The sequence below is a fragment of the Heterocephalus glaber genome, unplaced genomic scaffold (genome assembly GCF_053883595.1).
Source record: "Heterocephalus glaber isolate CG9 unplaced genomic scaffold, H.glaber_assembly_v1.0 deba00000896, whole genome shotgun sequence".
Lineage (NCBI taxonomy): Eukaryota > Metazoa > Chordata > Mammalia > Rodentia > Bathyergidae > Heterocephalus > Heterocephalus glaber.
Window position 1 is genome coordinate 3,857,155 of NW_028258170.1, and position 13,795 is coordinate 3,870,949.

The window sequence follows — 13,795 nt, forward strand, 5'->3', positions numbered from 1 at the left end:
CTTATAATTTCTTCTTAAAGTTTTATACTTTTAGGCTTTCTTATTTAGGTTCATAGATCCCTTCAAGTTATTTTCATGTATGGAAAAAAAGGGTTGAGGTTAATCTTTTATATATGGATACCAGGTGTTCTAGTGCCATTTGCTGAAGACACTATCTCTTCCTCGGCTCTTGAATTGAGTTTATATTCTATAAAATGCTAATGTTAAATAATCTTTCAAAACTCAGTGGACGTGTGGTTCTATTTCTAGATTCTCTGTTTTATTCCAATGATCTATATGTCTTTCCCTACACCAACACTGCCTTGATTACTGTAGCTTTAGAAGAAGTCTTAAAATTAGGTACTAAATGTCTTCCAGCACTGTCTTTTCAACTTTTCTAGGTCCTTTGTACTCCTACATAAGTTTTAAATTTCAATATCCAATTCTTCATTTATAGCAAGTATACACAGACCTGAATTTTTATATATACCTTGTGTTTTCTAATCCTGCTAAATTCAAGTACAAGTTCTAGGGGGTCCTAGAGATTTCTTAGTATTTTCTCTGTAGATGATCATTTCATCTACATATAAAGATTTTGCTTCTGCCATGCCAATCCTATCCTAGTTGTGTCATTTTATTGCCAGACTATTTTGGTGGGGACTAGGTTTCAAAGTTTAATGCACAGATAAAGAGTAAGCATATCTGCCCTTGTTCCCCACCTTAAGGAGAAAGCATTGTATCTTCTCCATTTGTATAAGGTGTTCTCCCTGGAAGTATGGAGTACATGTCTTTAATCTGTTGAGAAGGTTCTGTTCTACTTCTAGTCTCCTGATAGCTTTTACCATGAACAGCTGTAGAATTTAGTCCAATACTTTTTCTCCAACTAGTGACAGGATCATATGGCTTTTTCCTTTCCTCTGTTAAAATGATTGCTTTTGGGGGTGGATCTTCCAATGCTGAACCAACACTGCCATTCCTATAACAAAACCACTTTCTACATCCTGCCAGATCTGACTTCCAATAGTTTGTTTTGTTAAACAAATTTCTATCTATGTTCATACTTTTTTCTATTATCTTTATCCTGTTTTAGGATTAGCACAATGTTGATTTCCTAAAATGAGGGGAGAAGTGTTCCTTCTTTTTTCTGCTTTAATTGTTTGATATAATTTATCAGTTAAAATGTTTATGAGCCTGCTGTTGTCATATAGGTAGGTTTTCAAACTAGGAATATACTTTCTTTAATAGGTGCTATTCAAATTTTATATTTCCTCCAGAGTTAGTTTCATTAATTTGTCTTCCAAGGTACTTCTTAGAAGTTGTCAAATTTATTTCAAAAGAGATTTTTGTAATATGCTTTCTTTATCCTTTTAAATTCTGTAAAAGCTGTGGTAATGTCTCCTAGATCTTAAAATTGTAATTTAAAACTGTATAACTGATATTATGTAACAGGAAGAAAAGGTTTAAAAGAGCAGGGGAATTGGGAGGGGTAGGGGAATGGAAAAAAGGGAAAGGAAAAAATATGAGAAAAGGGAAAAAAATGGAAACAAGGTCTTTGCAAATAGGGAAGGGTGGAGGGGGTGAAGAGAGAGCAAGGGAAGGGGAAAAAAAATAAGAACCAAGAGACTCATGTACTGGTACAAGATCCCAATGATGAATGTAACTGTATTGTATACCGAAAATGTACCAATAAACTTAATGGGGGAAAAAAAAGAATAGAGTGGTGGTTACCAGACTGGGAGAGATGTGTGGAAGTGGGATTAGAGAGAAAATAAAGTATAAAGATTTATCTCTATTTGTAGGATCCCTATGAGTGACAATAAGTAATGAATGTTTCATAGCAGCAATTAGAAAGGGTTTCAAGCTTTCCCAATACAAATACATGATAAATTTCTGAGGTAAATTTTATGTCAATTATCACAAACTCATCATTACATTTTGTGTATATATGACATAAATTGTTCCATAACATTGTACAAACACTGTGCCAATTACAAATGTATATGTACATGATTTTCCTAAACACTGCATGAGGTAATGGTGATTAGTTTTAATTGTTTATCTTGTTACCTCAAGAGAATGAGTAGTAGATTATCTCTTGGGTTCATGTCGCCAAGGTTGTAAATATAGAAGATGAAAGAAGGTATCATTCCCAACCAAGCAAGATCAAAACTACAATTGGGAGGTTTGTTTAAAGATGCAAAAGTAAGAAGGATGTTGATTTCACTCAAGAAAGCAACTTGGGAGTACAGATGCTTCTTCTTTTAAAATTAGAATGTTATTGAGTAATACAAGGAAGCTTGCATGTCAGTCTTTCAGAAATTTAGTGATTTCTGACCGTCAAAATTTTGTTAAATAACTTTCTCCTGTGTCTTATCTTCTTGTTGCATTCTAGCATATCTGTGGGACTTTTACAATGGCATTGGGCTCTTTCTTACAGACTTAAAGTCTCTAGCTGGCTCACTGATTGACAATGTGGTCATTATTAAAGGAAACTTGTGAGTATCTACACTTGGAAAAAAGTATCAGAATCCAATATTGGAAAGAATAGGGTCTAAACACAAAAGTGTGATTGTTCTACATTTGTATGTCATTGAAAACCCAATGGTTTTCTGGCTATTTGGTTACCTCTAAAATAAGGAAATAAACTATATAAAATGTTTTGATCTATTCTGATTTTATAATTCTTTGGGCAAGATGGAAAAACTCATAATTGAACCTCCTTGAGTTGAAGAACTTATTCTCTAAACTAATTAAGAGCTATTTTGGAATCAGATTTACTGGGTCCAATAGGCATACTGATTAACAATAAACTCAAAACACTTACTTTTATGGCAGTTGGCACTTAATGTTACTCAGTGAGAACATGATATAAAAACATTTTTTTGAAATTTCTGTTTTTCACTACAAATCATATGTCTGAGATAACCATCAAGGGTAATATGTATTGAACTTATAAGAGACCACTGTGGTTATCACATGAATAACTAAAGTAAATAAAGTATTATAAATTTATTTACTACATTTGTAAGAACCAAAAAAACACACTTGAGCATTTAAAGTTTACCTGATTACACGTATTACTCTTATGAAAATGTAAATGGTTCTTACTTTAAAATGTCAGGCACATATTATACCTTTTGTAGTAACAGTGTAATTTCTGAAAGATATTTCCATCATTCTCCAGACTTTATAAAGGAAGGAAATCATGCATCTTATGTCCTCACTCTCCCTGTTTTCATTTTCAGGACTAAAGTTCAAATTCTGGCACACAGAATCCATGTCAGTGACTGAGACAAACAAAAGTGGAGCCATGTTTACCCTCTTGGGCTTCTCAGATTACCCAACACTGCAATTTCCACTCTTCCTGGTTTTCATGGCCATCTACAGCATGACTGTGGTAGGGAACATTGGGATGATTGTTACAAACAAAATTAACCCCAAACTGCACACCCCCATGTACTTGTTCCTCAGCCACCTTTCATTCGTGGATTTCTGCTACTCCTCCATCATTGCTCCCAGGATGCTGGTGAACCTAATTGCAAGTGACAGAAGCATTTCATTTTCAGGATGTATAGCACAATACTTTTTCTTTTGTACCTTTGTGGTAACTGAAGGCTTTTTATTAGCAGCAATGGCCTATGACCGCTTTGTGGCCATCTGTAACCCCCTCCTCTACACAGTTGCCATGTCACAGAAGCTCTGTGCCATGCTGGTGGTGGGGTCATATTCACTGGGTGTAGCTTGTTCCTTGACACTGACATGCTCTGCTGTGCAATTATCTTTTCATGGTTTCAACATCATCAATCACTTCTTCTGCGAGTTCTCCTCACTGCTCTCACTCTCTTGCTCTGATACTTATATTAGTCAGTTACTATTGCTCATTTTTGCCATATTTACCATAATTGGCACATTCCTTGTAGTCTTCTTGTCTTATTTGTTCATTGTGGTTACCGTCCTCAAGATGCGCTCAGCCAGTGGCCGACGCAAGGCTTTCTCTACCTGCGCCTCCCACCTGATGGCCATCAGCATCTTCTATGGCACCATCTTCTTCCTCTACTGTGTGCCCAGCTCCAAGAGCTCCAGCCATACAGTCAGAGTGGCCTCTGTGTTTTACACCATGGTAATCCCCATGTTGAACCCCCTCATCTACGGTCTGAGAAATAAGGATGTGAAAGACACTGTCTGCAAGTTTATGAACACGAAATTACTTTCTTATTAAGCAGGTATTTTAGTTGAGTTCGGCCCTCATGTAAAATTGTTTTTATAAAAGTTGACTTTAAGAATGCCATTTAAAATTAATAGAGTTAGTTTTGTATAGTGGAACAGAAGTAGACTTTGTTTTCAAGATACTAACCTGGGCTATTCTTTTCCTTCCTGTACACATTAATAATCCTTCTGATCTTTAATCTTTTTTCAACAAGTTTCATTTAACATATGGTAATGTAATTTATACTCTGTGAAGTTAACAGTTAACATACATATATGTGACACATCTTACAAAATTCAATAAATATTAATTCCCTAATTATTACGTAGAAGAGACCTGAAGTTGACTAGGTTCTTAAAAACTGAATTATCTGTTGTAAGTATAGGAGTGCAGCTCATAGAGAATTCTTGCCTTCTATGATAAAAATCCATTGTTGACAGTATTACATGGAAGGTACTGGCCACTGCATAAAGTAGAAAATAAGCAACCAAGAGAGTTTCAAAGAAGGGAAACTTCCAAACAATTAATGATTTTTTGAAGGATGCCTTTGTTAGGAAAAAAAAACCACTAATGAAACTTGGCTGCAGAAAAGTGAAAGGGCTGAAATATTCTAAATATATTTCAGTAAGGAAGGAATTTTTTACAACACAAATCAAGCAGATAATGATGTTATACTGAGATAATAATTCAATAAATATTTTAGTGTGCAAATGTGATATAACTTTGTATTTGTAGGTATATGTTTTGTAATGTACAGAGATTACTGAGCATGAATAAAAATGTGAATAATACATGATCTATTTCCTGAATGTTTTTTCTACAGGATCCACAATGTGGCAATATGATAAACTATGACAAAAATTGCAAGAGTCATAGGACTCATAGATTGTGCCTTAAAAAATATTACATGTAAAATGAGAGTTTTATATTTTGCATTCTGTGCTATTATTGTTTCCAAGAAGTAATCATAAACATTATCAATCTTTAATGAATTTTTTCTGAATTTTCAAATAATCTCTGAATTCTCAATAGACTTCTTATTTACCATAAAATAAAAATGTTTGGAATTTTCTTATTAATTGAAAAATAATGACTTCCATAAACTTTTTCAAAATAAATGCAAACCAGACACCAATTCTCACTTATAAACGATAAAAACTAACAGATTTTTACTTAGTAAGTGATTCCACTGAGATATTTTATACAGATTTGTCCTTATATTTAATCATTATATCTAGATAAAATTTCAAACAATCATCAATACAATGGAAAAAATAAATTTTCTTACATTTTGATATGAGTAGGTATAGTGACACAATTTTATAAGGGCTCAATAAGTTATTCATATGGTCATATTATTTTGAACTTATGATCATTATTACAAGTGCCACCACCTATTTATCTGTCATCTTAGCAATTCAAGTTCCACACATATCAATACTATGTATAATTTTATCATAATTCAGATAATCATTTAAAACCCCATTGAAGTTTGACTAAACCCTGGCATGCAGTCTTATATCCTTCTATAGTACATTGTTGTATACATCAGGTTATGGTAAGTTGTTGCTCAATTGATATTGAAAGAATATATATCTAAGTATTAATTTGGATAGAGAATATTGTATCATAGATTTAAATGGCAAAGAATCTAATTTTCATGAATAACTTAATTCATTTAAAATACATAATTGAAAAGACTTTCAATAATTAGCTTTCCAACTTTCTTTGTCTTGAATTTTTCTTGACTCCATTTCTCCAATAAAATATAATTCAATTAATTGCATTCAGGTGCTTGCTTCCACAGCACATATACTGAGATTGAAATATCAAATGTTTTTATGCTTGGTATCATAGATTAAATCAAAATCATAATTGCATCACTAGTTAAAATGTGATTAAAATGTAATTTGATAAAATATAACCAGTTAACATTTTAACATTTTTGGTAACATATCTTTTGTTGGAAAGTATTAGATGTATATTTTTATTATAATATTTATCTATCCATAGAACTTCACTAATTCTAAAAGGCAATTGGTCCCCTATCAACTGTTTTAAAATTTTAAATTAAAATATTTTATTCAAATTAAATTTATTTTAACTGGTACATAAAAAAAGTTTGCATATACTAAAGAAATAAAATGAGATTTTGATGCACATATACATCATGTAATGCTTAGGTCAGTTTAAGTATATCTAGCTGTTCACATATTAAAAATTTATTTTGATTAAAATTTTCCAAACACTTCTTTTTAACTTTTCAAAGTGTGTAGTGAATTATTGCTTCCTGCAGGGATTACACTAAATCTCTAGATTGCTTCCCAATGTATGGACAGAGAGAATAATAATATCAATTCTTCCAATACACAAACAGAAGTTGTATTTTCATTCTGCTGTCTCTTATTTGACTTTCTTTGCCATTTTTGCTCTGCTTAATCTTTGATTTAATTTTCCTTTCATTAGTACGTGTTTGCAGTGCAAGCATTTTATAATCATCCTGAGGACTTGGCACATGTTCATAACACAGCTTGTTTCCTTTTTTAATCCACTCCCTTCCCTCCCTCCCTCCTTCTCCTCCTGTTCTCCTCTCCCCAGTTCATTCTTGTTGCTGTTGTTAATCTTAGTTCATTTTTATGGCACATAATACCCATATTCATTGAAGGTATTAGGATCCCATAGCTGGTAAATCTTTGCTCTATTTCCCCATCCCTTTCCCCAATCCCTTGCCCTTGGACCCATGGACCCATTCCAATCTGCAAGAGATCTATCCCCTTGTCTCATTCTCTTCTTCCTTAATGTATCTCTTACTTTGCATTTTGCCTTACTCAGATGAGAGATACCACACACTCAACATTATATTTTCTAAGAGCATCATTTTTCCTACAAATATCTCAAATTTGTCCTTTATATCCAAGTAGTGTTCCACCATATATATATATATATATCCCACAATTTATTTATCCAATTGTCTGTTGATGGGTAAATGGGCTGTTTCCAGGATTCAGCTATTATGAATTGGGCTGCTATAAAACACTGCTATACATTAATGCTGCTGTATCATGGCTTAAACTCTTTGAGGAAGACACCCAGCAGGGGGTTACTGAGGCATATGGAATTTCTAATCTTAATTCTTTGAGAAATCTCCATTCTAAATTCCATAATGATTATACTAGTTTACATTCCCACCAACAATGTAGAAGTGTTCTTTTTCACCTCTATGATGCCTGTATTAGTTATTTGTTTGATTCCTTGAAGATTGCCATTCTTTCTGGAATGAGATAGAATCTTAGTGATCTTTTAATTTGCATTTCTCTAATGGCCAGAGATGTTGATTTTTTTTAATTCATTTGTGGGCCATTTGTACAACTTCTGTGAAGAGTCTGTTCATTTCACTTGCCCATTTATTGAGTGGGTCTTTAGTTTCTGGTGGTCAAATTCCCCCTTAAAATCAGGTACAAGACAGGAATCCCCACTATCTCCAACTCTTTTCAACATAGTACTTTAAACATTAGCCATAGCAATCAGGCCAGAGAAAGAAATAAAAGAGACAACTACAGGAAAAGAAGAATTCAAACTGTTATTTGAAAATGACATGATCCTCTACATAGAAGACCCAAGAAAGTCTACCAAAAAATTCTTTCAAATAATAAACTTCAGCCACAAGGCAAGATTAAAAATCAACACAAAAAAATAATTAACATTTGCGTACACCAATTATTAACTTAATGAGAAGGAAATTATGAAAACAATGCCATTCACAGCAGCTTGGATAAAAATGAAATACTTGGGAATTAACTAAACAAGGAAATGAAGGGCCTCTACGAAGAAAAGTACAGTGCTGTGAAAAAGAAGATTAACAAGGACATCAGAAAGTGGAAAGATGCCCCTTACTCCTGGACAATGCAATCAATATTGTCAAAATGGCTATCCTGTTCCACTGCTCCCAGTGGAGAGGAAGGGGCTTCTGGACTGCTGTACCACTGTTCTCAGGGCAGAGGAATGGGCTTCGGGGCTGAGGTAGCTCTGCTGCCAGTGCAGAGAAAGGGGCTTCTGGGCCACCATTTCACCAGTCCCAGCACAGAGAAAGGCCTTCCAGGCCACCTTCCCATGCTCCCAGCTCAGAGGAAGGGGCTTCCAGGCTGCCATTTCATTGTTTCCAGTGCAGAGGAAGGGGCTTCTGGAACACCATAACACTGCTCCCATCACAGAGGAAGGGGCTTTCAGGCTGTCACTCCACCTCTCCCAGCTCAGGGTAAGGGGCTTCCAGGCCACCATTTCACTGCACCCAGCACAGAGGAAGGGACTTCTAGGCTGCCATGACACTGATCCCAGCATAGAGGAGGTGAGCCGCATGGGCGCCAACAGCACCCGCCTATTTGAAATGAGGAGTCATATAAATAAGTCTCAAAATCAGACTTCAAGCTCACCTACAGCTACCCCAAAAGGAAATGAGATGAACACTGAGAGTCAATCACCTGGACTCCCTGAACTGGCAATAAAAGAGGATCTGGCAAAAATGAAATCAGAAATAATTTCTAAGATAACAGCAGAGGTTGTGCCCATAGTGCAAGACATGATTAATAAAGACATGATTATAATAATACTTATAATAAATCTAGAGAGGACACAGATAAAAAAAAGAGGAGCTGAGGAATATGATGGAATCACAATATAGGAAACAAATGGAATCCATAAAACAGACACAAACAGTTTTCTAGGAGATCAAAAACCCCATTGAAAGTCTACACAACAGAATGAGCCAATGTGAGGACAGAATTTCAGATATAGAAGATAAGATTGCAACGGGTGACGGGGAAAAGAAAAATTGCTTCAAAATTGTAAGGGATCATGAGAAATCAATCCAGCAGCTGCTAGATGATGCAAAGAAGAATAACATAAGACTGATTGGACTCAATGAAGAAACGGGAGAGAGTGAAGATGACATAAAAAAATCTCTTCACAGAAATAAAGGCAGGAAACTTCCCAAGCAGGGGAAAAGAGCTTGACATACAGATAAATGAGCCATATAGGACTCCAAATAGCCTTGACCAAAAAAATCTACACATAGGCATATAATTGTTAAGATTCCAGAAACTCAACAGAAGAACAAAGTTCTCCAAGCAGTCAGAGAAAAGAAACAAATCACATATAAAGGAAAGTCCATCAGAATCACAGCAGATTTCTCAACACAAACTATCAAGGCAAGAAGGGCTTGGAGTGACATATTCCAAGCCCTAAAAGGAAACAGCCTCCAACCCAGATTGATGTACCCTGCAAAACTATCTTTCAAAATGGATGGAGAAATAAGATACTTTCATGACAAAGAGCACCTTAGGAACTTCATGAAGACCAAACCAGCACTTCAAAGAATTTTACACAATATCCTAGGAACAGACATTGTGAATCACAAACCCAGGAAGCAAAGCAGAATAACCCATCTGGTGCAACAGGAAATTAAATGTAAAGGGGGAGAACGCAACAAAAAGAAAAAGTCATGGCAATGACAAGTCAATGTGTTTCAGTTATAACCATCAATGTTAATGGTCTCAATTCACCAATCAAAAGAAATAGACTGGCAGAATGGGTCAAGAAGCAAAATCCAACAATATGCTGCATACAAGAAACACACAATTCAAAAGGAAACTCATAGACTGAAAGTTAAGGTTGGAAAACAATACTGCATGTGACAGAAAGCTGAAAAAAAGCAGGAGTAGCTATCCTCTTGGCAGATCAAGTAGATTTCAAACCAACACTGATTGAGAGATGAAGAAGGACACTACATCCTTGTAAAGGGAACAACCCAAGAGAAAGAGATGACAATCATAAATATCTATGCACCAAACACTAGTGCGCCCAACTATATAAAACAAATACTAATGGACATGAAAAGTCATATATGCACTAATACAATTGTAGTGGGGGACCTCAACACCCCACTGTCACAAATAGATAGATCAACTAGACTAAAAATAAGTAATGAAATACTAGAACTCAATTGAACTCTTGAACAAATGAACTTAAAAGATATTTACAGAGTCTTCCACTCCACAAAATCAGAATACACATTCTTCTCAGCTGCACATGGGTCATTCTCAAAAATAGACCACATACTCACACATAGAACATGTTTAAGTAAGTGCAAAGGAATTGAAGTTATTCCCTGTATATTATCAGACCATAGTGCGATCAAATTGGAGATCAATAGCAAAAGAAACTCAAAAAATTTCCTGAAAATGTGGAAATTGAACAACACACTTCTGAATGACCAATGGGTCACAGAGGAAATTAAAGAAGAAATCAGACAGTTCCTTCAATTAAATAACAACGACAATACAACATATTGGACTCTGTGAGACACAATGAAAGCAGTCTTATGAGGGAAATTCATGGCAGTGAATATGCATATTAGGAAAGCAGAACGAGCCCAATTAAACGACCTGATGCTGAACCTCAAGCTTCTAGAAAAAGAAGAGCAGGACAACCCCAAAGCTCATACAAGGGAGGAAATTATAAAGATCAGAGGAGAAATCAATGCAATGGAGACTAAGAGAACGATACAAATAATCAATGAAGGCAGAGTTGTTTCTTCAAAAGAATCAACAAAATTGACAAGCCCTTAGCCAACCTTGTCAGAAAAAGGGAAGAAAAGGCCCAAATCCATGCAATTAGGAATGAAAAGGGTGAAATGACAACAGACCCAGCAGAAATCCAGAGGATCAATACCTACTTCGAGAACCTATATGCCAATAAGATGGAAAACACAGAAGAAATGGACAGATTCCTAGATACATATGAATTACCAAAGTTGAAGGAAGAAGAACTAAAAATTCTGAACAACCCAATATCAACCAATGAAATTGAAAATGTAATTAAAATCTTATCAACTAAGAAAATCCCAGGCCCTGATGGCTTCACTGATGAATTCTACAAGACATTTAGAGAGAAACTGCTGCCACTACTGTTTAAACTCTTCAATGAAATTGAAAGAGAAGCAATACTCCCAAATTCATTCCTGGAAGCAAGCACCACCTTGATTCCTAAAGCAGAGAAAGACCCAACTGAAAAAGAGAACTATAGGCCAATCCCACTAATGCACATCGATGCAAATATCCTGAATAAGATACTGGCAAAGAGAATACAGAAGATCATCAAGAAGATTATACACCCTGCTCAAGTGGGATTCATCTCAGGGATGCAGGGATGGTTCAATATATGAAAATCAATTAATGTAATACACTATATCAATAGAGCCAAGGACAAAAAACATATGATTATCTCCATAGATGCAGAAAAAGCATCTGGCAAAATCCAACATGCATTTATGATAAAAACCCTACAAAAAATTGGAATAGATGGTCTCTACCTCAAACTGATAGAAGACATCTATGAAAATCCAACAGCCAATATCATACTAAATGGTCACAAACTGAAATCCTTCACACTAAAATCAGAAACAAGACAAGGATGTCCACTATCACGACTCTTGTTCAATATAGTTCTGGAAACATTAGCCTCGGCAATTAGACAAGAGAAAGAAATAAAAGGAATCAAGATAGGAAATGAAGAAGTCAAATTGTCATTATTTGCAGATGACATGATACTCTATATAGAAGACCCCAAGAACTCCACCAAAAGTCTTCTAGACTTAATAACCAAATTCAGTCAAGTAGCTGGTTACAAGGTCAACACACAAAAATCAATAGCTTTCCTCTACACCAATGACAGACTCACCGAGAGAGAAATAGGGCAAATAATTCCTTTCAAAATAGCATCCAAAAAACTGAAATACCTAGGAATCATCCTAATGAAAGAAATCAAAGACCTCTTCTCTGAAAACTATGGCACTCTGAAAAGAGAGATTGAAGATGATATCAGAAAATGGAAAGACATCTCCTGCTCCTGGGTAGGAAGGATTAATATAGTGAAAATGGCCATACTTCCAAAAGTGCTATATAGATTTAATGCAATTCTAATTGAGATCCCAGCAGCATACTTCATAGACCTCGAGAAAACAATCCAAAAATTCATTTGGATCAAGAAGAGACCCAGAATAGCAAAAGCAATTCTAGGTAACAGAGTCATGGCAGGGGGTATCACAATCCCCAATGTGCAACTCTACTACAAAGCTACTGTGATAAAAACAGCATGGTACTGGCAAAGAAACGGACTTGAGGACCAGTGGAACAGATTACAAGATGCACAAACAATGCCAGACACACTCAGCCATCTCATCTTCGACAAAGGAGCCAAACACCCTCATTGGAGGAAACATAGCCTCTTTAATAAATGGTGCTGGAAAAATTGGGTTTCAACTTGCCAAAGATTAAAACTAGACCTATATCTCTCACCATGCACTAAACTAAAATCAAAATGGATTAAAGATCTAAATATTAAAATAGAAACTCTGAACCAGTTGGAACAGAGGTTAGGTAGAACCCTTGAAGACATAGATGTAGGAAAAGATTTTATGAAGAAAACCTCAGTTGCCCATGAACTAGCATAAACAATCAACAAGTGGGATCTCTTCTTATTAAAAAGCTTCTGCACAGCAAGAGAAAACACCAACAGTGTGAAGAGACAACCCACAATGTGGGAAAAAAATCTTCCCCTGCTTTTCCTCAGACAAAGGTCTACTATCTCAAATCTATAAAGAACTTAAAAAGATCAGACCTCCCAAATTGAAAGACCCAATCCAAAAATGGGCATCTGAAATGAACAGACATTTCTCAGATAAAGAAGTAGAAATAGCAAATAAATACATGAAAAAATGTTCAACATCACTGGCCATTTGAGAGATGCAAATGAAAACAACACTGAGATTCCACTTCACTCCAGAAAGAATGGCTGCTATCATGAAATCAACCAATAACAAATGCTGGTGGGGCTGTGGGGAAAGAGGAACCCTGCTCCACTGCTGGTGGGAGTGTCAACTAGTGCAAGCACTGTGGAAATCAGTATGGAGATACCTCAAAGAACTAGGACTGGAAGTCCCATTTGACCCTGCTATTCCACTGCTGGGGATCTTCCCCAAAGAATTAAAAGAATCATACCACAATGATATATGTGCACCCATGTTCATAGCAGCACAGTTTGTGATAGCTAAAACTTGGAAACAGCCCCAAAGCCCATCAACTGGAGACTGGATAAAGAAAATGTGGGTTTTTTAATGAAATGGAGTACTACTCAGCCATAAAAATGAGAAATTAGAGGCATTTATAGCTAAGTGGATGCACATTGAAGCAATACTCTTAAGTGAAATAAGTAGGACGCACATGTGTAAATACTGAATAGTTTCTCTGGTGTGAGAAACTGAAAGTGTAAATAAGGACTAAATGTATAATAGGTCATGTGTTTCTTCTGTTTTTCCATTTATTGGCATATAGGTTCTGGAAGTAGGTATTGATGGTCCTCTGGATTTCTGCTGGGTCTGTTGTAATTTCACCCATTTCATTCCTAATTGCATGGATTTGGGCCTTTTCTTTCCTTTTTCTGATAAGGTTGGCTAAGGGTTTATCAATTTTGCTGATTCTTTTGAAGAACCAACTCTTGGCTTCATTGATTTTTTGTATCATTCTCTTAGTCTCCATTGAATTGATTTCTCCTCTG

At 35.5% G+C, this 13,795-nt stretch overlaps 1 protein-coding gene across 1 annotated transcript; it reads left to right on the forward strand.

Annotated features, from left to right (window-relative positions):
- Positions 1-3,221: 3,221 nt before the first annotated feature.
- On the forward strand, positions 3,222-4,198 carry LOC101705771 (olfactory receptor 5D18-like). The gene has a single exon (XM_004869094.2). The coding sequence runs from the start codon at positions 3,257-3,259 to the stop codon at positions 4,196-4,198; it is 942 nt and encodes a 313-aa protein (XP_004869151.2). The 5' UTR covers positions 3,222-3,256.
- The last annotated feature ends 9,597 nt before the right edge of the window (positions 4,199-13,795 follow it).

Coding starts and splice junctions, on each gene's coding strand:
- LOC101705771 (XM_004869094.2), top strand. CDS start 3,257: ATGTCAGTGACTGAGACAAACAAAAGTGGAGCCATGTTTACCCTCTTG.